The 18,141-nt window shown below is 36.8% G+C and overlaps 1 protein-coding gene across 2 annotated transcripts in view; it reads right to left on the bottom strand.

Annotated features, from left to right (window-relative positions):
- The window catches only part of LOC127436228 (neuronal cell adhesion molecule-like), a 111,129-nt gene that overhangs the window by 39,060 nt on the left and 53,928 nt on the right, over positions 1 to 18,141 (bottom strand). Inside the window, exons 2-4 of one of the 2 annotated variants that reach the window (XM_051690258.1) lie at positions 7,982 to 8,133; positions 3,835 to 3,852; positions 3,242 to 3,347 (exon numbers count right to left, since the gene is read on the bottom strand). In XM_051690258.1, the coding sequence (XP_051546218.1) occupies positions 3,242 to 3,347; positions 3,835 to 3,852; positions 7,982 to 8,069 (212 nt within the window). In that variant the 5' untranslated portion in view covers positions 8,070 to 8,133. Of the gene's footprint in view, positions 1 to 3,241; positions 3,348 to 3,834; positions 3,853 to 7,981; positions 8,134 to 8,517; positions 8,628 to 18,141 lie in introns of those variants that run through there. The other variant, XM_051690259.1, reaches the window with a different exon arrangement.

Genomic DNA, 18,141 nt, shown 5'->3' with positions numbered 1-18,141 from the left:
AAATTATTCCAAAATACATTAAAAATGCAGTTCACACAAAACAATGACTTGAATACATCTCTACTATGATAAACATGTTTTCAATTAGTCATTTTTATATTTTTTTCTGGGGCTTAAAATAAAAAAAAAAAAAAAAAAAATATATATATATACAGGTGCATCTCAATAAATTAGAATGTCGTGGAAAAGTTCATTTATTTCAGTAATTCAACTCAAATTGTGAAACTCGTGTATTAAATAAATTCAATGCACACAGACTGAAGTAGTTTAAGTCTTTGGTTCTTTTAATTGTGATGATTTTGGCTCACATTTAACAAAAACCCACCAATTCACTATCTCAAAAAATTAGAATACATCATAAGACCAATAAAAAAAACATTTTTAGTGAATTGTTGGCCTTCTGGAAAGTATGTTCATTTACTGTATATGTACTCAATACTTGGTAGGGGCTCCTTTTGCTTTAATTACTGCCTCAATTCGGCGTGGCATGGAGGTGATCAGTTTGTGGCACTGCTGAGGTGGTATGGAAGCCCAGGTTTCTTTGACAGTGGCCTTCAGCTCATCTGCATTTTTTGGTCTCTTGTTTCTCATTTTCCTCTTGACAATACCCCATAGATTCTCTATGGGGTTCAGGTCTGGTGAGTTTGCTGGCCAGTCAAGCACACCAACACCATGGTCATTTAACCAACTTTTGGTGCTTTTGGCAGTGTGGGCAGGTGCCAAATCCTGCTGGAAAATGAAATCAGCATCTTTAAAAAGCTGGTCAGCAGAAGGAAGCATGAAGTGCTCCAAAATTTATTGGTAAACGGGTGCAGTGACTTTGGTTTTCAAAAAACACAATGGACCAACACCAGCAGATGACATTGCACCCCAAATCATCACAGACTGTGGAAACTTAACACTGGACTTCAAGCAACTTGGGCTATGAGCTTCTCCACCCTTCCTCCAGACTCTAGGACCTTGGTTTCCAAATGAAATACAAAACTTGCTCTCATCTGAAAAGAGGACTTTGGAACACTGGGCAACAGTCCAGTTCTTCTTCTCCTTAGCCCAGGTAAGACGCCTCTGACATTGTCTGTGGTTCAGGAGTGGCTTAACAAGAGGAATACGACAACTGTAGCCAAATTCCTTGACATGTCTGTGTGTGGTGGCTCTTGATGCCTTGACCCCAGCCTCAGTCCATTCCTTGTGAAGTTCACCCAAATTCTTGAATCGATTTTGCTTGACAATCCTCATAAGGCTGCGGTTCTCTCGGTTGGTTGTGCATCTTTTTCTTCCACACTTTTTCCTTCCACTCAACTTTCTGTTAACATGCTTGGATACAGCACTCTGTGAACAGCCAGCTTCTTTGGCAATGAATGTTTGTGGCTTACCCTCCTTGTGAAGGCTGTCAATGATTGTCTTCTGGACAACTGTCAGATCAGCAGTCATCCCCATGATTGTGTAGCCTAGTGAACCAAACTGAGAGACCATTTTGAAGGCTCAGGAAACCTTTGCAGGTGTTTTGAGTTGATTAGCTGATTGGCATGTCACCATATTCTAATTTTTTGAGATAGTGAATTGGTGGGTTTTTGTTAAATGTGAGCCAAAATCATCACAATTAACAGAACCAAAGACTTAAACTACTTCAGTCTGCGTGCATTGAATTTATTTAATACACGAGTTTCACAATTTGAGTTGAATTACTGAAATAAATGAACTTTTCCACGACATTCTAATTTATTGAGATGCACCTGTATATATATATATATATATATATATATATATATATTTACCTTGATAAATATGTTTGAAAGCTTTTATTTATTATAATATAAATATTAATTTATTTAAAATATTAATAATATTATTAATGGGGGGGGGGGGGTTACTGTCCTTTTCTGCATATCGCTGTAAACATGTATTCAAGGAACATGGAAAGTATTTTAATAACTTTTTCTTGATGGTTACACCACATGACATTTCATTGTGTCATTGAGTTTTTTGTAAAAAATGCTATAAATGCTTTTCAAAAATGTATAAAACCAACATGGAAACAAACATAAAATTTCTATGAACTTGATACATGTTTTACACTGTTTTTAATCATCGTGGAAAACTTATTTTGTCAACAACCCTAATATTAAGAAGATTGTGACCAATGAGCTTTCACTGTGGGCGGAGCTACCAGAGCAGAACAACAGAAACAGAAATGTGTTGTGTCTTGTGGTTGGTCAGGAAGAGATGTGATCACGTCTGGACACAGTGTAACAGTTTAAACCTTTAAGCTCCGATGGGCCCACGTGAAAAAAAATCCTCAAAATATTAATAACTACAGTCTTGACCAACCATAGTCATGTGTCATATGTTGATGGCAATCTCTCAAAGAGTAGAATACAACCAGTCTATTTGTTTTACTCACAGACTAAAATATAGCGAGTAATAGCTAATTATATGTCTTTGACAATTATGCTGGTGTTGCTTATATGCCACATATTCGCATATAATAACCGGAACATAAAATATCATCATCCCATTATTTAGAGGAGGTGATTATCTTTCAAACGAGTCCACACACAAGATAATCAGATATATAGATCATTAAATAATCCACATGAAGCACAATGTTACATATGGCCACCAGGAGATGGCGCCAAATACATGACACAGACTCAATGATGACTCAAATGACACAGAATGAAACTCATTCTGTGAAATTTCATTACTAAAATCATGTCTGCATGCTATGCAAACCTTTAGTCATTGTTGTGTTTGCATGTGTAATTAGTTCTTATGTACAATTATTATGTTTTATTTGTTTGCAGATGTTTTTGGACACTATGATAAATTATTTTTGTAATGCTATAACTTTTGATTGCTTTGTCGTATAAACACAAAAATCAGTTTTTCAGAGCGACATTATTTACACCCAGAGATATATAATGTCAAATCAGAAAAATAAGAAAAAAGTACATATTTGGTTCAATTATTTTGTGATTTTTTCATCAGTTTCTTAGGCTGAGAGTCTCCGAATGTATCATAATCTATATCATAAAAAAATAATAATAATTCTTTACTATGATACCAAACGCTTGTACATCCTTGTTTGTTTGTTTCTTGTTTTTGTTGAGTTATAAGCCTTTAATTTTGGGTATGCCACTGAAACAGGAAATCTTTAATAACAACTTCGGAGCTTAAAGGGTTAAACTACAGTAGTAGTTCACTAGTTAGTGCACTTGAGAGCAGACGGTGTGTTTCTGACCTGGGATGTGGCTTTCCTTTGGCCTCACAGTGGATGACGATGCTTTCTCGCGGGTCGATGATGTAATCTTTTGGAGACTGATGGGTGATTGTGGGGGGCTGCGGCACTGCAGGTCACATGACACACTTCAGTAATTCTTACAGCCAATCACAGAGCACACACACACGCACACAGCTCACTGCAACACACTCACACAAATATACCAACAACAACAACACAGGGACTGTTGGCATGCACATTCTGAGTTTTTAACTTAAAAGCAACATGAATACACATGAAGATAAAATTATTGAAAACTACGCAGTATCGGACAATACCATGCAAAAAAAAAAAATCTCACTTTTTAAAAAAAGATATCTGGCTTATATTTCTGTAGCAGTGTCATATTAATGAGTCTCTCTCCAGAAAAATAAACATAAGCAACACACAGGTACCTGAAAAAAAATGTGCCATATAAACAGCATGCATCCAGACAGTGCAACAGAGTGCTAAACAAATCATATACAAACTTATGACACCAAAAGAACGTAAAAACTTAAATCACAGCAAACAGATGAATCAAATCCTTCAGAAATCACAGCAGAGAAACTTACATGCTTCCTGAAGTTTAGCTAAAATCCCCCAAAGAGACAAAATCACACACGCAAGAGAGCAAAAGTTACTCAGTAAAACACAAAAACTTTTCATGACATTTCAAGTGTTTGTGTTTATTAACAGCGGCAAGAAACAATCAGTTACATCATCCTATCTACTTAACGAGCCCACAAACTTCTTATTGCAGAGACAAAAGAAGAGTATTTTTATATTTACTGTGCAGATCTGTGTTAGATCGACCTGTAAACACACTCACACACTCACACACACACTCACACACACACACTCACACACACACACACACACTCACACACACTCACACTCACACACACACTCACACACACACTCACACTCACACACACACACACACACACACTCACACTCACACACACACACACACTCACACTCACACACACTCACACACACACACACACACACACACACACACACACTCACACACACACTCACACACACACTCACACACACACTCACACACACACACACACTCACACTCACACACACACACACACTCACACACACTCACACACACACACTCACACACACACACACTCACACACACACACACACTCACACTCACACACACACTCACACTCACACACACACACACACTCACACACACACACTCACACACACACACACACTCACTCACACACACACACACACACACTCACACTCACACACACACTCACACACACACACACACACACACACACACACACACACACTCACACTCACACACACACACACACTCACACACACACACTCACACTCACACACACACACTCACACTCACACACACACTCACACACTCACACACACACACACTCACACTCACACACACACACACACACACACACACACACACACACACTCACACACACACTCACACTCACACACACACTCACACACACACACACACACACTCACACTCACACACACACACTCACACACACTCACACACACACACTCACACACACACACACACACTCACACACACACACACACACACACTCACACTCACACACACACACTCACACTCACACACACACACACACACTCACACACACTCACACTCACACACACTCACACACACACACTCACACACACACACTCACACTCACACTTACACACTCACACACACACACACACACTCACACACACACACACACACTCACACACACACACACTCACACACACTCACTCACACACACACTCACTCACACACACACTCACACACACTCACTCACACACACACACACTCACACACACTCACTCACACACACACTCACTCACACACACACTCACACACACTCACACACTCACACTCACACACACACACACACACACACACACACACTCACACACACTCACACACACACACACACACTCACACACACTCACACTCACTCACACTCACACTCACACTCACTCACACTCACACTCACTCACACTCACTCACACACACACACACACACACACACACACTCACACACACTCACACACACACACACACTCACACTCACTCACACTCACTCACACACACACACACACTATCTGTTTGAATCAGGAGCATTACTGCAGGAACTGCGAGAACTAGAGAACTAGAGAGCCGGGCTGTAATGAAACTGCCCATAAATCTAAAAATAACAACAACAACAACAACAAAACAATATTGTGAAATATAATAGCTATAGTTTGGGGACAAAAAATGAGTTAAATGTGACAAAAATGGTCAGTTCTTCGGCTCTTCAAGTATTACTGTTGGGTGTGTAATTAACAAAACAAAAAAAACAATATTTACTATTGTTATAAATATTTTGATTATATATCAATTAGGCCTGCCGCGATTATTAAATAACCATTTGAGTGCTGTTATTTGAGATCACTGCAGTTATTATTTAAATTCCAATCACACTTTACCGTCCAAACAAGGGAATGAACAGCACATTTGAGTGTCTCGTTCAATTAAACTCTGACTTTCTACACACTGCATGAAGATAAACCGCTTCTGAACTGGACATGAAGTGATGTGATGCATGCGCCGTCTGCGGAGGTTCATGCCAAAATATAAACGAGGATTTTAGTGAACGCAAAGCGCTCCAGTTTCATTGGAATTTAATGATCGTGTAATGGCAAATGTTATTTGTCATTGTGGGTTCATACGTGCAGTGACACAGAAGAGAGATGATGAATGAAGAAACACAGAATCTGAAAGATCTTTCTTATGTGCAATAACGGCTCATGGGTTTAATCAGAGAGCCTTAAAATAACATATGAAAGTGATGAAATTTGGAAAGAAATATTTGACTATTGTATACTTCAATATAATATGAAATAATATAATTTCAAATAATATAATATAATATAATTTAAAATAGTATATAATATAATATAATACCATTTCAAATAATATAATATAATATAATATAATATAATTTCAAATAATATAATAAAATTTAATATAATTTCAAATAATATAATATAATATAATATAATATAATATAATATAATATAATATAATATAATTTCAAATAATATAATAAAATTTAATATAATTTCAAATAATATAATATAATTTCAAATAATATCATTTAATATAATATAATATAATATAAAATAATATAATATAATATAATTTCAAATAATATAATAAAATTTAATATAATTTCAAATAATATAATAAAATTTAATATAATTTCAAATAATATAATTTAATATAATATAGTATAATATAAAATAATATAATATAATATCATTTAAAATAATATAATATAATATAATATAATATAATATAACATAACATAATATGATGTAATATAATATTAAATAATTTAGAATAATATAATATTATATCATTTAAAATAGTATATAATATAATATAATATAATATAATTTCAAATAATATAATTTAATATAATATAATATAAAATAATATAATATACTTTCAAATAATATAATTTAATATAATATAATATAATTTAAAATAATATAATTTAATATAATATAACATAATTTAAAATAATATAATATAATATAATATAATATAATTTAAAATAATATAATATAATATAATTTAAAATAATTTAATTTAATATAATATAACATAATTTAAAATAATATAATATAATATAATATAATATAATTTAAAATAATATAATATAATATAATATAATTTAAAATAATTTAATTTAATATAATATAATTTAAAAGAGAGACACATATTTTAAGTATTTTGAAATATTTTATATTTAAAATATAAGAGTTGAATATGAATAAATGAGTTGTTAAAGTTTATGAAGCACACATTTGACAAAAGCATGACAATCTGTATGACAATTAATAATCATAATCATGAAAGCCCTAAAACAGACAATTAATCATCATAATCACAATTATTTATTTGACAATTAATCGTCAGCCAAATGTCATAATTGTGACAGCCCTAATTTTAATGTAATAAAGTCAAAATGTTGTGTATATACAGTATATTGGAACTTGTTTTGTGCATGTGCTCACAGACAGGCATGAACAGATGAGTTAGGAGCTGTTTACACCAAACAATTATAAAAAAATCATCTCACACAGGACTGCCACACTTTTTTAGACATTTCTTCAGAGTCAAGTTAAAAAACATAACAAGACACCTGCGTTGTGTTTCATTCTTTGAGCCGCATCTAGCTTGTTTTTAGCACAAGGTTCGATTTGACATTCTGATGGAGGTTAGGTTGTCCAAGAGGACTTAATGATGACTGTTACACTGTTACACATGACTCCAGAGTGTTCTAGATTCAGTGCTTGATAAACTAATGTTTATCTCTTCTGCTTTGATGTGATGAGGGGCCGTGGCGCCGCGTTAATACTGTGTATGTTACTATACTGTTGCCTATGATGCTTCAATAAACTACAGCCTACTGCAAAAAACTGACTTGTTTGGGGAAGAAATTATAAACAATTCTTAAAAATGATGGTACCAGTCGGGTCAGGTCACACGGTCTCAGGTACGAGCCAGGTTTGTGTTTCTTAATGCCTGTGCAGACCTCTCGTTATAATTATCTATATATAAAACAATAGAAATCTATGTTACATTGTTTGTTTACATAGTTAATGTGTGAGTGTGATACATACGGTCAAGAGGGACCTCCAGTGCGCTGATCACGTGACCCAGAAATATCACCAGCACTGCCAAACAGCCGTCACTCCACCTGTCCATCATGAGTCTCCTCTGGAGTGAGTTTAGTCCCACCTTCAACCCCGATCAGACACAAACTCATCCAACACTGACAGAGAGAGGGAGAGATGTGTGTCAGATCTGATATATACTGCAGGTCTATTGAGAGAGGTCACTGAAGATTCACTTTAAAACACTCTCTATGTAAGACAGCAGAAATAAACACGTTCACTGTCCACCACAGTCCTTTATTTGCTCCACTAACACTCTCTAATTAGCCACTAATTACTCACTGTCACATCTACAGCCATACAGTGTGTGTGTGTGTGTGTGTGTGTGTGTGTGTGTGTGTGTGTTTTAATATCCTGCAGTGTAATATATGTGTGCTGGGGTGATGACATCACAACCCCACGGGGTGCTCCTGTGCCCTCTGTGCCCTCTGTGCCCTCTGTGACATTATATATTTAGTAGCGATTGGTAATTTAGCACTAACCGTTAGCAGCGGCAGGTACAGATGATCTCTGAAGAGCACGACTGAAGCACACACCTGCACTTGCTATCAAAAACTGTAGAAAATGGGCTTAAATCTCAGGAATCTTTCATCTGTGTGTAAAACACACGGATCTGTAAGTCAATCTGCTGTCTAATTTTTAAACATGTAAACACTGTAATATCTGCATTTCATACCAGAATTTGAACTGTCTGAAGTTAGCACTCCATCAAGAGCTCCGAGCATACGTTTCCCATAAGCCCCTCATTAGATTTTATAATTGCAGAGGCGGTATGTAAATAATTGCTCTGTTTAACATATGAATTGAGGCGTTGCAGTTTGTGGAATGCCCCCAGCCGCATGCATTGTATAAACAGCACAGTTCACTTGTTAATGCAACAATGCATGTTATTTGATGCGGGTTTGTAGTTGTTTACTTTAGGGATCGAAACGACTGCTAGTTTAACAGCAAATCACCAGAGATCAGCCGAGATGACCAGAGTCAAAAGCAATAAAATCTATTTAAAGTCAACATGAATTCAAAACAAAGTGTTCATTTGTAAAATATTTAATAATGCATTCTCAACTCCAACACATTTGAACATGTTTAACCATACAGTATTTACATCCATTATGCAACATTTTTCCCCACGGTATGAAACACGAGCAGAACGGATTTATGTACATTTTCCGTAAAACCATTCTTGCATGATTTGTATATTGTACCAATTTATGCACGAATGTTTTGACGAACAATTCAAAATGCAACAATTTATGCAACGTAAAAAGTAAGGCGATATTTTAAATTGCGAAAAATACTTTGCTTCCATAGACAGTATATAAGAATGATTTAATGAAGGATTCATAATAGGGTTGAAATGAATAGTCAACATTATTGACAACAAATAAAAATTGTCAACAAAAAATATTCGTTTGATCTCACTTAACGTAACATGAGATCACATTAAACTCTAATGATGATGCGTGAGAGGAACACTTCAGTTCGAGTGTGTGAGGAAGAAAACACATCTCACAGTCCAGACACACTCCAAACTTCTCAAACAGCTTAAGGTGATGTACTGTAGATCGCAAAATATGAGAGAATTTTACAATATACAAAATTAGTAAATACAGAAGCAGTGTCATCATGAAATAAAGCGGAGCAGGCATTTCACTAAAGCAAAACTTGCACGTCAGAGCGTCTTTAAATGAAACACGCTGCCATTATATCTATAATGCATCCTTTAATAAAGTTCAAATAATAAGAAAGCAGGTCATGTAATTAAGTATAAACTCTGAAACGGTCATTTCTGTGTGCGGTCAGCGCCGCTTCGATGAGTCACGTGAAGTGACTTGATCTAAGGGGGAGAGATTGAAACTGCACTCGGCTGATGCACACTCGCTGGCTCACAACATATTGAATCATAATATATGTGTGTATCTTATCGTAAAGAAACTGGCGATATGCAGCTATATTATGAAGAGAGGGGATGTTTTTTGTGAGTTAAAGATGGATGGAAATTTAAGTGAACGAAAAGGTGAAAGAGGGCTGTCTTAACCCATTATACACTGCAACAAAATATGTTTTTGGCTTGTTTTCCTGTATAAATATCTAAAACTCCTTTAAAACAAGGTACATTAACTCAGGTTATACTGCAGGGAATGTTGATGATCTTATATAATCTTTACTGCACTGGCAGAAGTATAAACAAATGCACTTATATTCAAGATATAAGTCTAAATATCTTATATTTTGCTTCTCAGGTAAATGTATCTTGTATGAAAGATTTTTTGATATTTTTAAAGGGAAAACAAGATGCAAACACTCAACAAGTGTGTTAACATGCAGAACAATATGCTGATAACTCCCAAAAATCAGCTTATTTAAAAAATCTGACAAAGCAAGAAAACCATGTTTACATGAGATTTGAGATAATTGCGTTATTCTCTGCTTTTGACATCAAACTGTGAAGAGACATGCACTCAACATATGCGCGCATTGGATAAGCAGGTAAGAACACCGGTAAAGGTGTTTACATGCCACGTGAAATCTGCGTAATGCGCAAAAATCTACCCGTGTCGACCAGTTTATTCTTACGTCGTTTTTCACCTTACACCAATAAAGGACGCTGTTTATTGCATTTACATGACCACATGCGTTGTTGGCTTATTAAGCATAATCTGCGTTAGAACATGCATGTAAACAAACTCAATAACAACAGGATTTTTTGCAGTGAATTTTTTACTGTATTAACAAAAATCATCAAGGAGGCATGGGTATCTCAGCAAGTATTAACGCTGACTATCACCCCTGGAGTTCACTAGTTCGAATCCCAGGGTGTGCTGAGTGACTCCAACCAGGTCTCCTAAGCAACCAAATTGGCCTGGTTGCTAGGGAGGGCAGAGTCACATGGGGTAACCAATGTGAAAAAGCCTACAGAAAAGGCTTCACGCTATTCTCCGCGACATCAACGCACAACTCGCCACACGCCCCACCGAGAGCGAGAACCACATTATAGTGACCACGAGGAGGTTACCCCATGTGACTCTACCCTCCCTAGCAACCAGGCCAATTTGGTTGCTTAGGAGACCTGGCTGGAGTCACTCAGCACGCCCTGGAAGTTGTAGTCCTTTATTAGCATTGTGATGCCAACATGCATTTAAAAAAACTTTTGTGGTCTGACTGTGTGTCATTTATGTTCTAGAACAAAGCATGAAAGTCTCTTTAATCGTATATCTCAAACTATCATTATAAAACAGGCACATGTACGTGTATAAATTACAGAGGGAATGTATGGCTCGAAAATTGGCTTACAGGACACTGTAACCTGGCTGGAGTCACTCAGCATGCCCTGGATTCGAATTCGCGACTCCAGAGGTGATAGTCAGCGTCTTTACTCACAGTTACCCAGACCTCGAATAAGCACATATTTAATACAACCTCTTAACTCGAGGCACAAGCTGAATAGTCGGTTAAGAGCTAATGATTAATCATTGCAATAATTGCCCAAATAGTTGAATAATCGTTCTAATAATCGTTAGATTAGTCAATTATCAAAATAATCGTTAGTTGCAGCCCTAATTCATAATGCTACAATTTGTGTAAAATGTTACATAAGAAAGTTATGTAATACATTGGGTTGTGAAAACTTCTTTGTTTCTGTGTAAACTTTTCTTTCTGTAAAGAAGCACTGTCTAAAGGAGTGTGTAATTCATTATTTGTTTCTTGCCCTTTTCCCTCAGAAGTTCTGACTCAAGAGCACTTGCTTTTGTGTCTTTCTGCTCATTTATGTTGTTTACCTCCACAATCTAAAACAAATGTTTACACAACGTGTCTCTGAATGATTCATTCTCTGGTGAACTCCACTAGCACTGAATCCATTAACATTCTCTGTCTTTTCTCACACTCATAACACAACAAAATCCACAGAAATTCCTTCTGTCAGATTGACGTCCTCAGAGATGCTAATGTTTGGCAGCGTGTTAAAGGAGTGAAGCTGTTAGCATGCAGGACGAACCCGTGCGCCGCGCCGCTGCTCAATGACACTGCTACATCAATCTACACAAGATAACTCACATAATACGCTGAACAAATCACTTTAGTCTCACCGCACATCACTGAATTCTCACAGCAAGACTTTAAATGAATGACAAAACTCAAAAGCTGAAAGTTCAACCAATTAAAAGACATAAAACTGAGCATTTCTACACGATTTACTCATTTCAAACTAATGATCTGTTATGCATTATATAATCTAATAATGCTAATGTTCTTAATTAAAGTTATTATAAAATCTTGTAACACTGGAAGTCAGCTGAAAGTCAAAGTGGGGGTTTGTAAAGGCCATAAACCCCTGATCAGACTCTCACAACAGAAATATTCAAGCCTGTGTGCCACCTGACCTCAACACTATCACATCAAACGAGGATTACAGGTCTCAAATCAGTTTAAAAGTCATCAAAATGAGATGTAGTTCTGTTAGACTGAAAAACACAATCACAACAATGAGAGTGCACAGTTCTCATCAGATACAACCCCTTTATATGCTGATGATAATGAGGGGGAGGGGCGTCATTTGCATATGTACATAACTGAGGCCAAAATCTGTTATCAAGTTTGAAGACTGCATGCAAACACAGATGCATGTTCATGTGTAACACGTGTTTATCACAACAGAACACAACCACACATGCTTTGATTCATCATTATTAGTGTCTGTGTTGTATTTCCTCTCTGAAACAGCACAAGTATGAAACGTTTCCATGAAACATGTCATGCATAAGCTGTGGTGATAAATCATTAGACGGCACAGATGTGACACTTCCATCACACTGCCGTATCCATGACGATGTACCTCTTTCAGAAATCCATTTCCTACATAGTGTTGACCTTTTCAATAAGCAAAAAGGAAAAGAGCGAAACGCATCCGTCCTGATTCATTCTCCTGTCACATTTAGAAATCAGCACAATGCCTCCCAGGAAGAATCACACAAACTAAAATAGTACAAGCAAACATTTATTATAAACATAAAACTAGTACAACGAACTTTGCTAGAGTTAAGGCTTAAGATGTAAGGCTTGGATATTTCAATAAATCGCTGCAGAACAACACAAGAGTCTTTTTGTGTTCTTAACTTTCAAAAAACATCCAAAACCATATTAATGTGAATTAACAGAGGAAAATATTTCAGAAATGGATTAATGGGCATTATAAGAGAAAACTTTGTTTGCAGACAAACTTTGAGGTTGTCTTGAAAAAGCCTGGCCTGTAAATTCAAGTTTTAAAAGCGTGAAGGTTTTACAAGCCCTTCAGTCAGAAAGACAGACTGAAAGGTTTAAAGCTAACATGTTGTAGTGTGTAGCTAGGCGTTGCTAGCATGTTATAGCATAGAACTAGGCATTGCTAGCATGTTGCTAACATGTTTTTGCATTTAGCTAAGCACTGCTAGCATGTTGCTAGCATGTTATAGCATGGAACTAGGCATTGCTAGCATGTTGCTAACATGTTTTTGCATGTAGCTAAGCACTGCTAGCATGTTGCTAGCATGTTATAGCATGGAACTAGGCACTGCTAGCATGTTGCTAGCATGTTTTAACATGTAACTAGGCATTGCTAGCATGTTGCTAGTGTAAACGGTCCTGCTCAACCTCATGGGATCAGCCGGCATGGGAGGCAGGCGCTCTAAGAGGCTAAAGGCTACAGCCCCTAGCATCAGTCACTAGTGCGCCTCTTGAGGCCAGGGAAGTGAGGTTTACACATAACACACAGCTATCACATACCAGCTGGCTCACATTACACTCACACCCCTAAACCTCACTCCCATCTGGGTCACGGCACCACTATAACTGGTCATACTCATCCCACTCAAGGCGGGATTCGAACCGGCGTCTCTGGCATGGGAGGCGGGTGCTCTAAGAGGCTAAAGGCTACAGCCCCTAGCGTCAGTCGCTAGTGCGCCTCTTGAGGCCTGGGAAGTGAGGTTTACACATAACACACAGCTATCACATACCAGTTGGCTCACATTACACTCACACCCCTAAACCTCACTCCCATCTGGGTCACGGCACCACTATAACTGGTCATACTCATCCCACTCAAGGCGGGATTCGAACCGGCATCTCCGGCATGGGAGGTGGGCCCGCTAATGAGGAGGTTAAAGGCTACAACACTTAGCGTCAGTCGCTAGTGTGCCTCTTGAGGCCAGGGGAGTGAGGTTTACACATAACACACAGCTATCACGTACCAGCTGCTCACATTACACTAGCAAGTTTTAGCATGTGGTTTAATGTTGCTAACATGTTTTTAACGTTTTAACACTTTGCTTGGCATTGCTGGCATGCTTAAGCATGTTGCTAGCATGTTTTAACACTTAGCTAGGCATTGCAATCATGTTTAGCATTTTGCTAGCATGTTTTAGGATGTTGCTAGCATGTAGCTAGGTCTTTCTACCAAGTTTTAGCAAGTAGCTAGGTGTTTTTAGCATGTTTTAGCATGTAAGTCCAATCAGTTAGAAAATATATAGTCAGACCAGTCTGAAGGTCTGTCCCGAGTGGCTGTAGCTTGAAAGCTCTAGGAGGAGTTACTCTTGGAAATGTTGTCTCAGAAGAACAATAATACGTTTATATAGTAGATCAGTAGGTTGGCTTTTTCATGCCAGCTAAATTGCCGTATTTAAACGGACTATCGCCATACAAAGCTCTGTCATGGGTTCTAATGGGTAAAGTTAACCTAGTAATGGCTGTTATTGTCATGTTAATGTGGAGAGGTCATACAAAGACTGTGCTGGTATCAGTGAGTTGAGCTCTTCTCATTCAGCTCTCTGGTGTTCTAGAAACATCTCTGATCAATAGACTCTCTCCCAACCAGCTTTACGATGTGCTGACCATTCACTCAACAAGCGCTTTCACTTCTATTGTTGTGAGTGATTCTCATTCCACTGGAACTTTCTCTGACACTCGTCAGTACATTTATACTACAACAGATGAATGAAATGACAGACCACATGAAGAAGAATGTTTTGAATAGAGATACTGTATATCATTAATACTCTTACAGGTTGTATGTATTTCTGCTGTAGACACTTTGGTGACGTGATCTTTCAGGGATAATAGAGTTCTTTTCATGTCAAATCAACCAAATTTCAGAAACGTCCCAGACTGAAGTTTTACATTTTAAATTTTGTTAATACATCTTATCAAGAAATATAAACATAAATAATGATGAAAGACAAAATATGAACTGCCAAGGATCAATATTTACTGAGTAATCCATTCATTTGTAGAAGGGGGTCAAAATGACCATTTTCGCCTATGATTTTGGAGCAAAACTACAGGTGAAAAAAATCACCTTATAAAGGTGTCAGTGTCATGATTTTATTTGTACACAGAGATAAGTAGATCTATTACTAAAATCAGTTGACTTCAGCACCTCTTGTTGTATTATACGCCAATGGTGTGAGCCCAAATATGGGAAAAAGCTCTTTTTTTGTGTTCATTTTCCAAAGTTTGAGTGTCTATAACTCTAGAAGTATTAAAGATATCTTAATATCCTTTTAGATTCTGATTCACAACAAACATTACTGTTTGTATCTTCATTTGTAAGACCCTATATGGTTATATCCCAGAGATACAGGGCTCTCAATGTGGCTCCATGCGAAAAATTATAGCCATTTTCAATGGTGGAAAACCAGATGTTGGTCACATGGTATGAAGCTAGTTTTTCTTGTCCAACAAAACAAAGGTCTGAAGTACAAATAATGTTGAAAATAGAAATGTACCTTTATTCATTCTCATAAAAACAGTAAAATATCAAAACCTTGATTTTCAAGTGTCCAAAAAAACACCATAAAATAAGTGACACATCTGGGTGCTTACTAGCTATTATGTACATATCAAAAATGCAACAAGAGGTGCTGAAGTCGACTGATTTTAGTAACAGATCTACCTATCTCTGTGTAAAAATTAAATCATGACACGGACACCTTTATAAGGTGATTTTTAGTTTTGCTCCAAAATCATTGGCAAAAATTGCCATTTTGAACCCCCTCTACAAAGTAATAGATTACTCAGTCACTGTTGATCCATGGCATTTAATATTTTGTCTTTCATCATCATTTATGTTTATAACATAATATGTAAAACAACACAACAATTATCAAAATCTAAATTTTAAGCGGGTGACTTCTGTTTGAGTTACACTGAATGACCCAATAATGTTTTAAAGTGAGTAGCATGAACTTTTCACTGCTGATAATGAGGAACTTTACTATGTGTCTGATACTAAGAGTGTGAATAAACGTAAACTTCCATTCAGTTAAATTTGCACCACAGCACAGCAAGGTTTCCAAACTCTATAAAGATCGTCTCTCTAAATGTAGCAATTGTATTAGAAATGTAATTTTGGTTGTGTATCGTCACACAAATGTTGTTGTATCACTTATATCATCACTTAAACAAATATACTTACATAAATCAAATTTAACTTGAATCAAAATCTAGTCATCTATACAGTCAGTCTGATGTTTGTTTGCACACATGATGATGTTTCTGTAAACTGCATTAAACAAACAGTAAAGTGCAGTACATGTCTCATTTCATATCAGCTGTTTTATCCATCACAACAAATGAACCGTCAGTCTGTCCGCTCACACACACACACACACACACACACACACACACACACACACACACGCACACTTATATAACATAAGTAAAACCAGGTGACAAACACACCTCTGCAGGTTAGGGTGAATTCATGTAAACTGGGACACTTTTAACATTGAAATGAATGGCAAGAAGTGGCCCAATTTAGGGGTTTGTTCAAATCACAAACTCTTCCTATGAGCAATAACCCTTCTGACTTCTGTAGGCACAGTAACTGTGTGAAAATAGCAGATTGAATGCAGTTCTGTATCTTCAGTAGTTTGTGTGCAGGACACAAGATGCCTTTTCAATAAGTTTCCCTCCTCTTGTGAAAGAGCTCTTGAGAACACCTGCTCGACTCAAAGAGTTCCTGTGAGGTGGGCCGCTCCACTCCCACTCCACAATCCTGAGAATAGCACAGGAAATACAATCACAGAGGAATAAAGACGCCCCATTGAGACGCAGAGTTCTCCTGTGTACATGTAACCGTGTATGGAAGCTGCTTTATAAACCCTTACACACCCCTCAACATATGAACAAAACACACAGACAGACCGCAGTCATTGTGTGTGACGGACATGAACTTGTGAAATTATGTGTAAGAATTGAATCTACAGCAAAACTACTGCAAGACTCACACACACAGAAACACACTGTGTAAACTCAACTGGAGTGTTTATCACATATCAAAGCAGTCAAGCTGTTCGCAGAACTAGAAAATGTTCAGAAGAGATGCAGAATATTCTCTGGACTCTGAACATCTTTTCAGCTCATTGAGACACTGCAGGTGAATAGAAATCATTTCCCCTTCAGCGCTCACAAAAGCCACGACCCTCCAGACCTCACAAAGAAAACCTCATTTAAAGTGTGAGAAAATCAAATGATGCTCTCTGTTGCCCGCAGCGGGTGAGGGGCGTTTTCACACACACACACACGCACACACACACACACACACACACACACACACACATACACACACACACACCAAATGCAATTAAAAGATTTCATCTAGAATACTTCATTTCACTTTATCACAAGCACACTCTAAAATGGTATTAAATTCAATGTTTTAAAACATCGTTTCCATATCATTAGGGGTGCAAATATTGACATTTTTGGTCGATAATGATATATACAGTATCATAATTTACACTGGAAAAAAAATGTGAAGACTTCCTTTTATGAAAGTAATGGAAGACCTGAAACAACTTTATCAATAAATTATTAAAAATAACATTTTATCTACTCAACTCTGTTTTTTTAATCCACGCATACGTATAAGTGTTTCTTTGATTCTTGTTTTGGCCTCCATGAGATACTGGAACGCTTCTTGGTAACTATAGATATAAATGTATGGTTGATAAAGGTGTTATTTAATAATTCCTGATGTAATTTACTCAGTGTGATCACTTCTCTCTCCATGTTTGAGGTAAATAATGCAAAAGTAACATGACATATTGTTTAGAATTTAATGATTATTAATT

The sequence above is a fragment of the Myxocyprinus asiaticus genome, chromosome 46 (assembly GCF_019703515.2).
Source record: "Myxocyprinus asiaticus isolate MX2 ecotype Aquarium Trade chromosome 46, UBuf_Myxa_2, whole genome shotgun sequence".
Taxonomy (NCBI): Eukaryota; Metazoa; Chordata; class Actinopteri; order Cypriniformes; family Catostomidae; genus Myxocyprinus; species Myxocyprinus asiaticus.
This window is presented reverse-complemented; position numbering and strand designations above follow the sequence as displayed.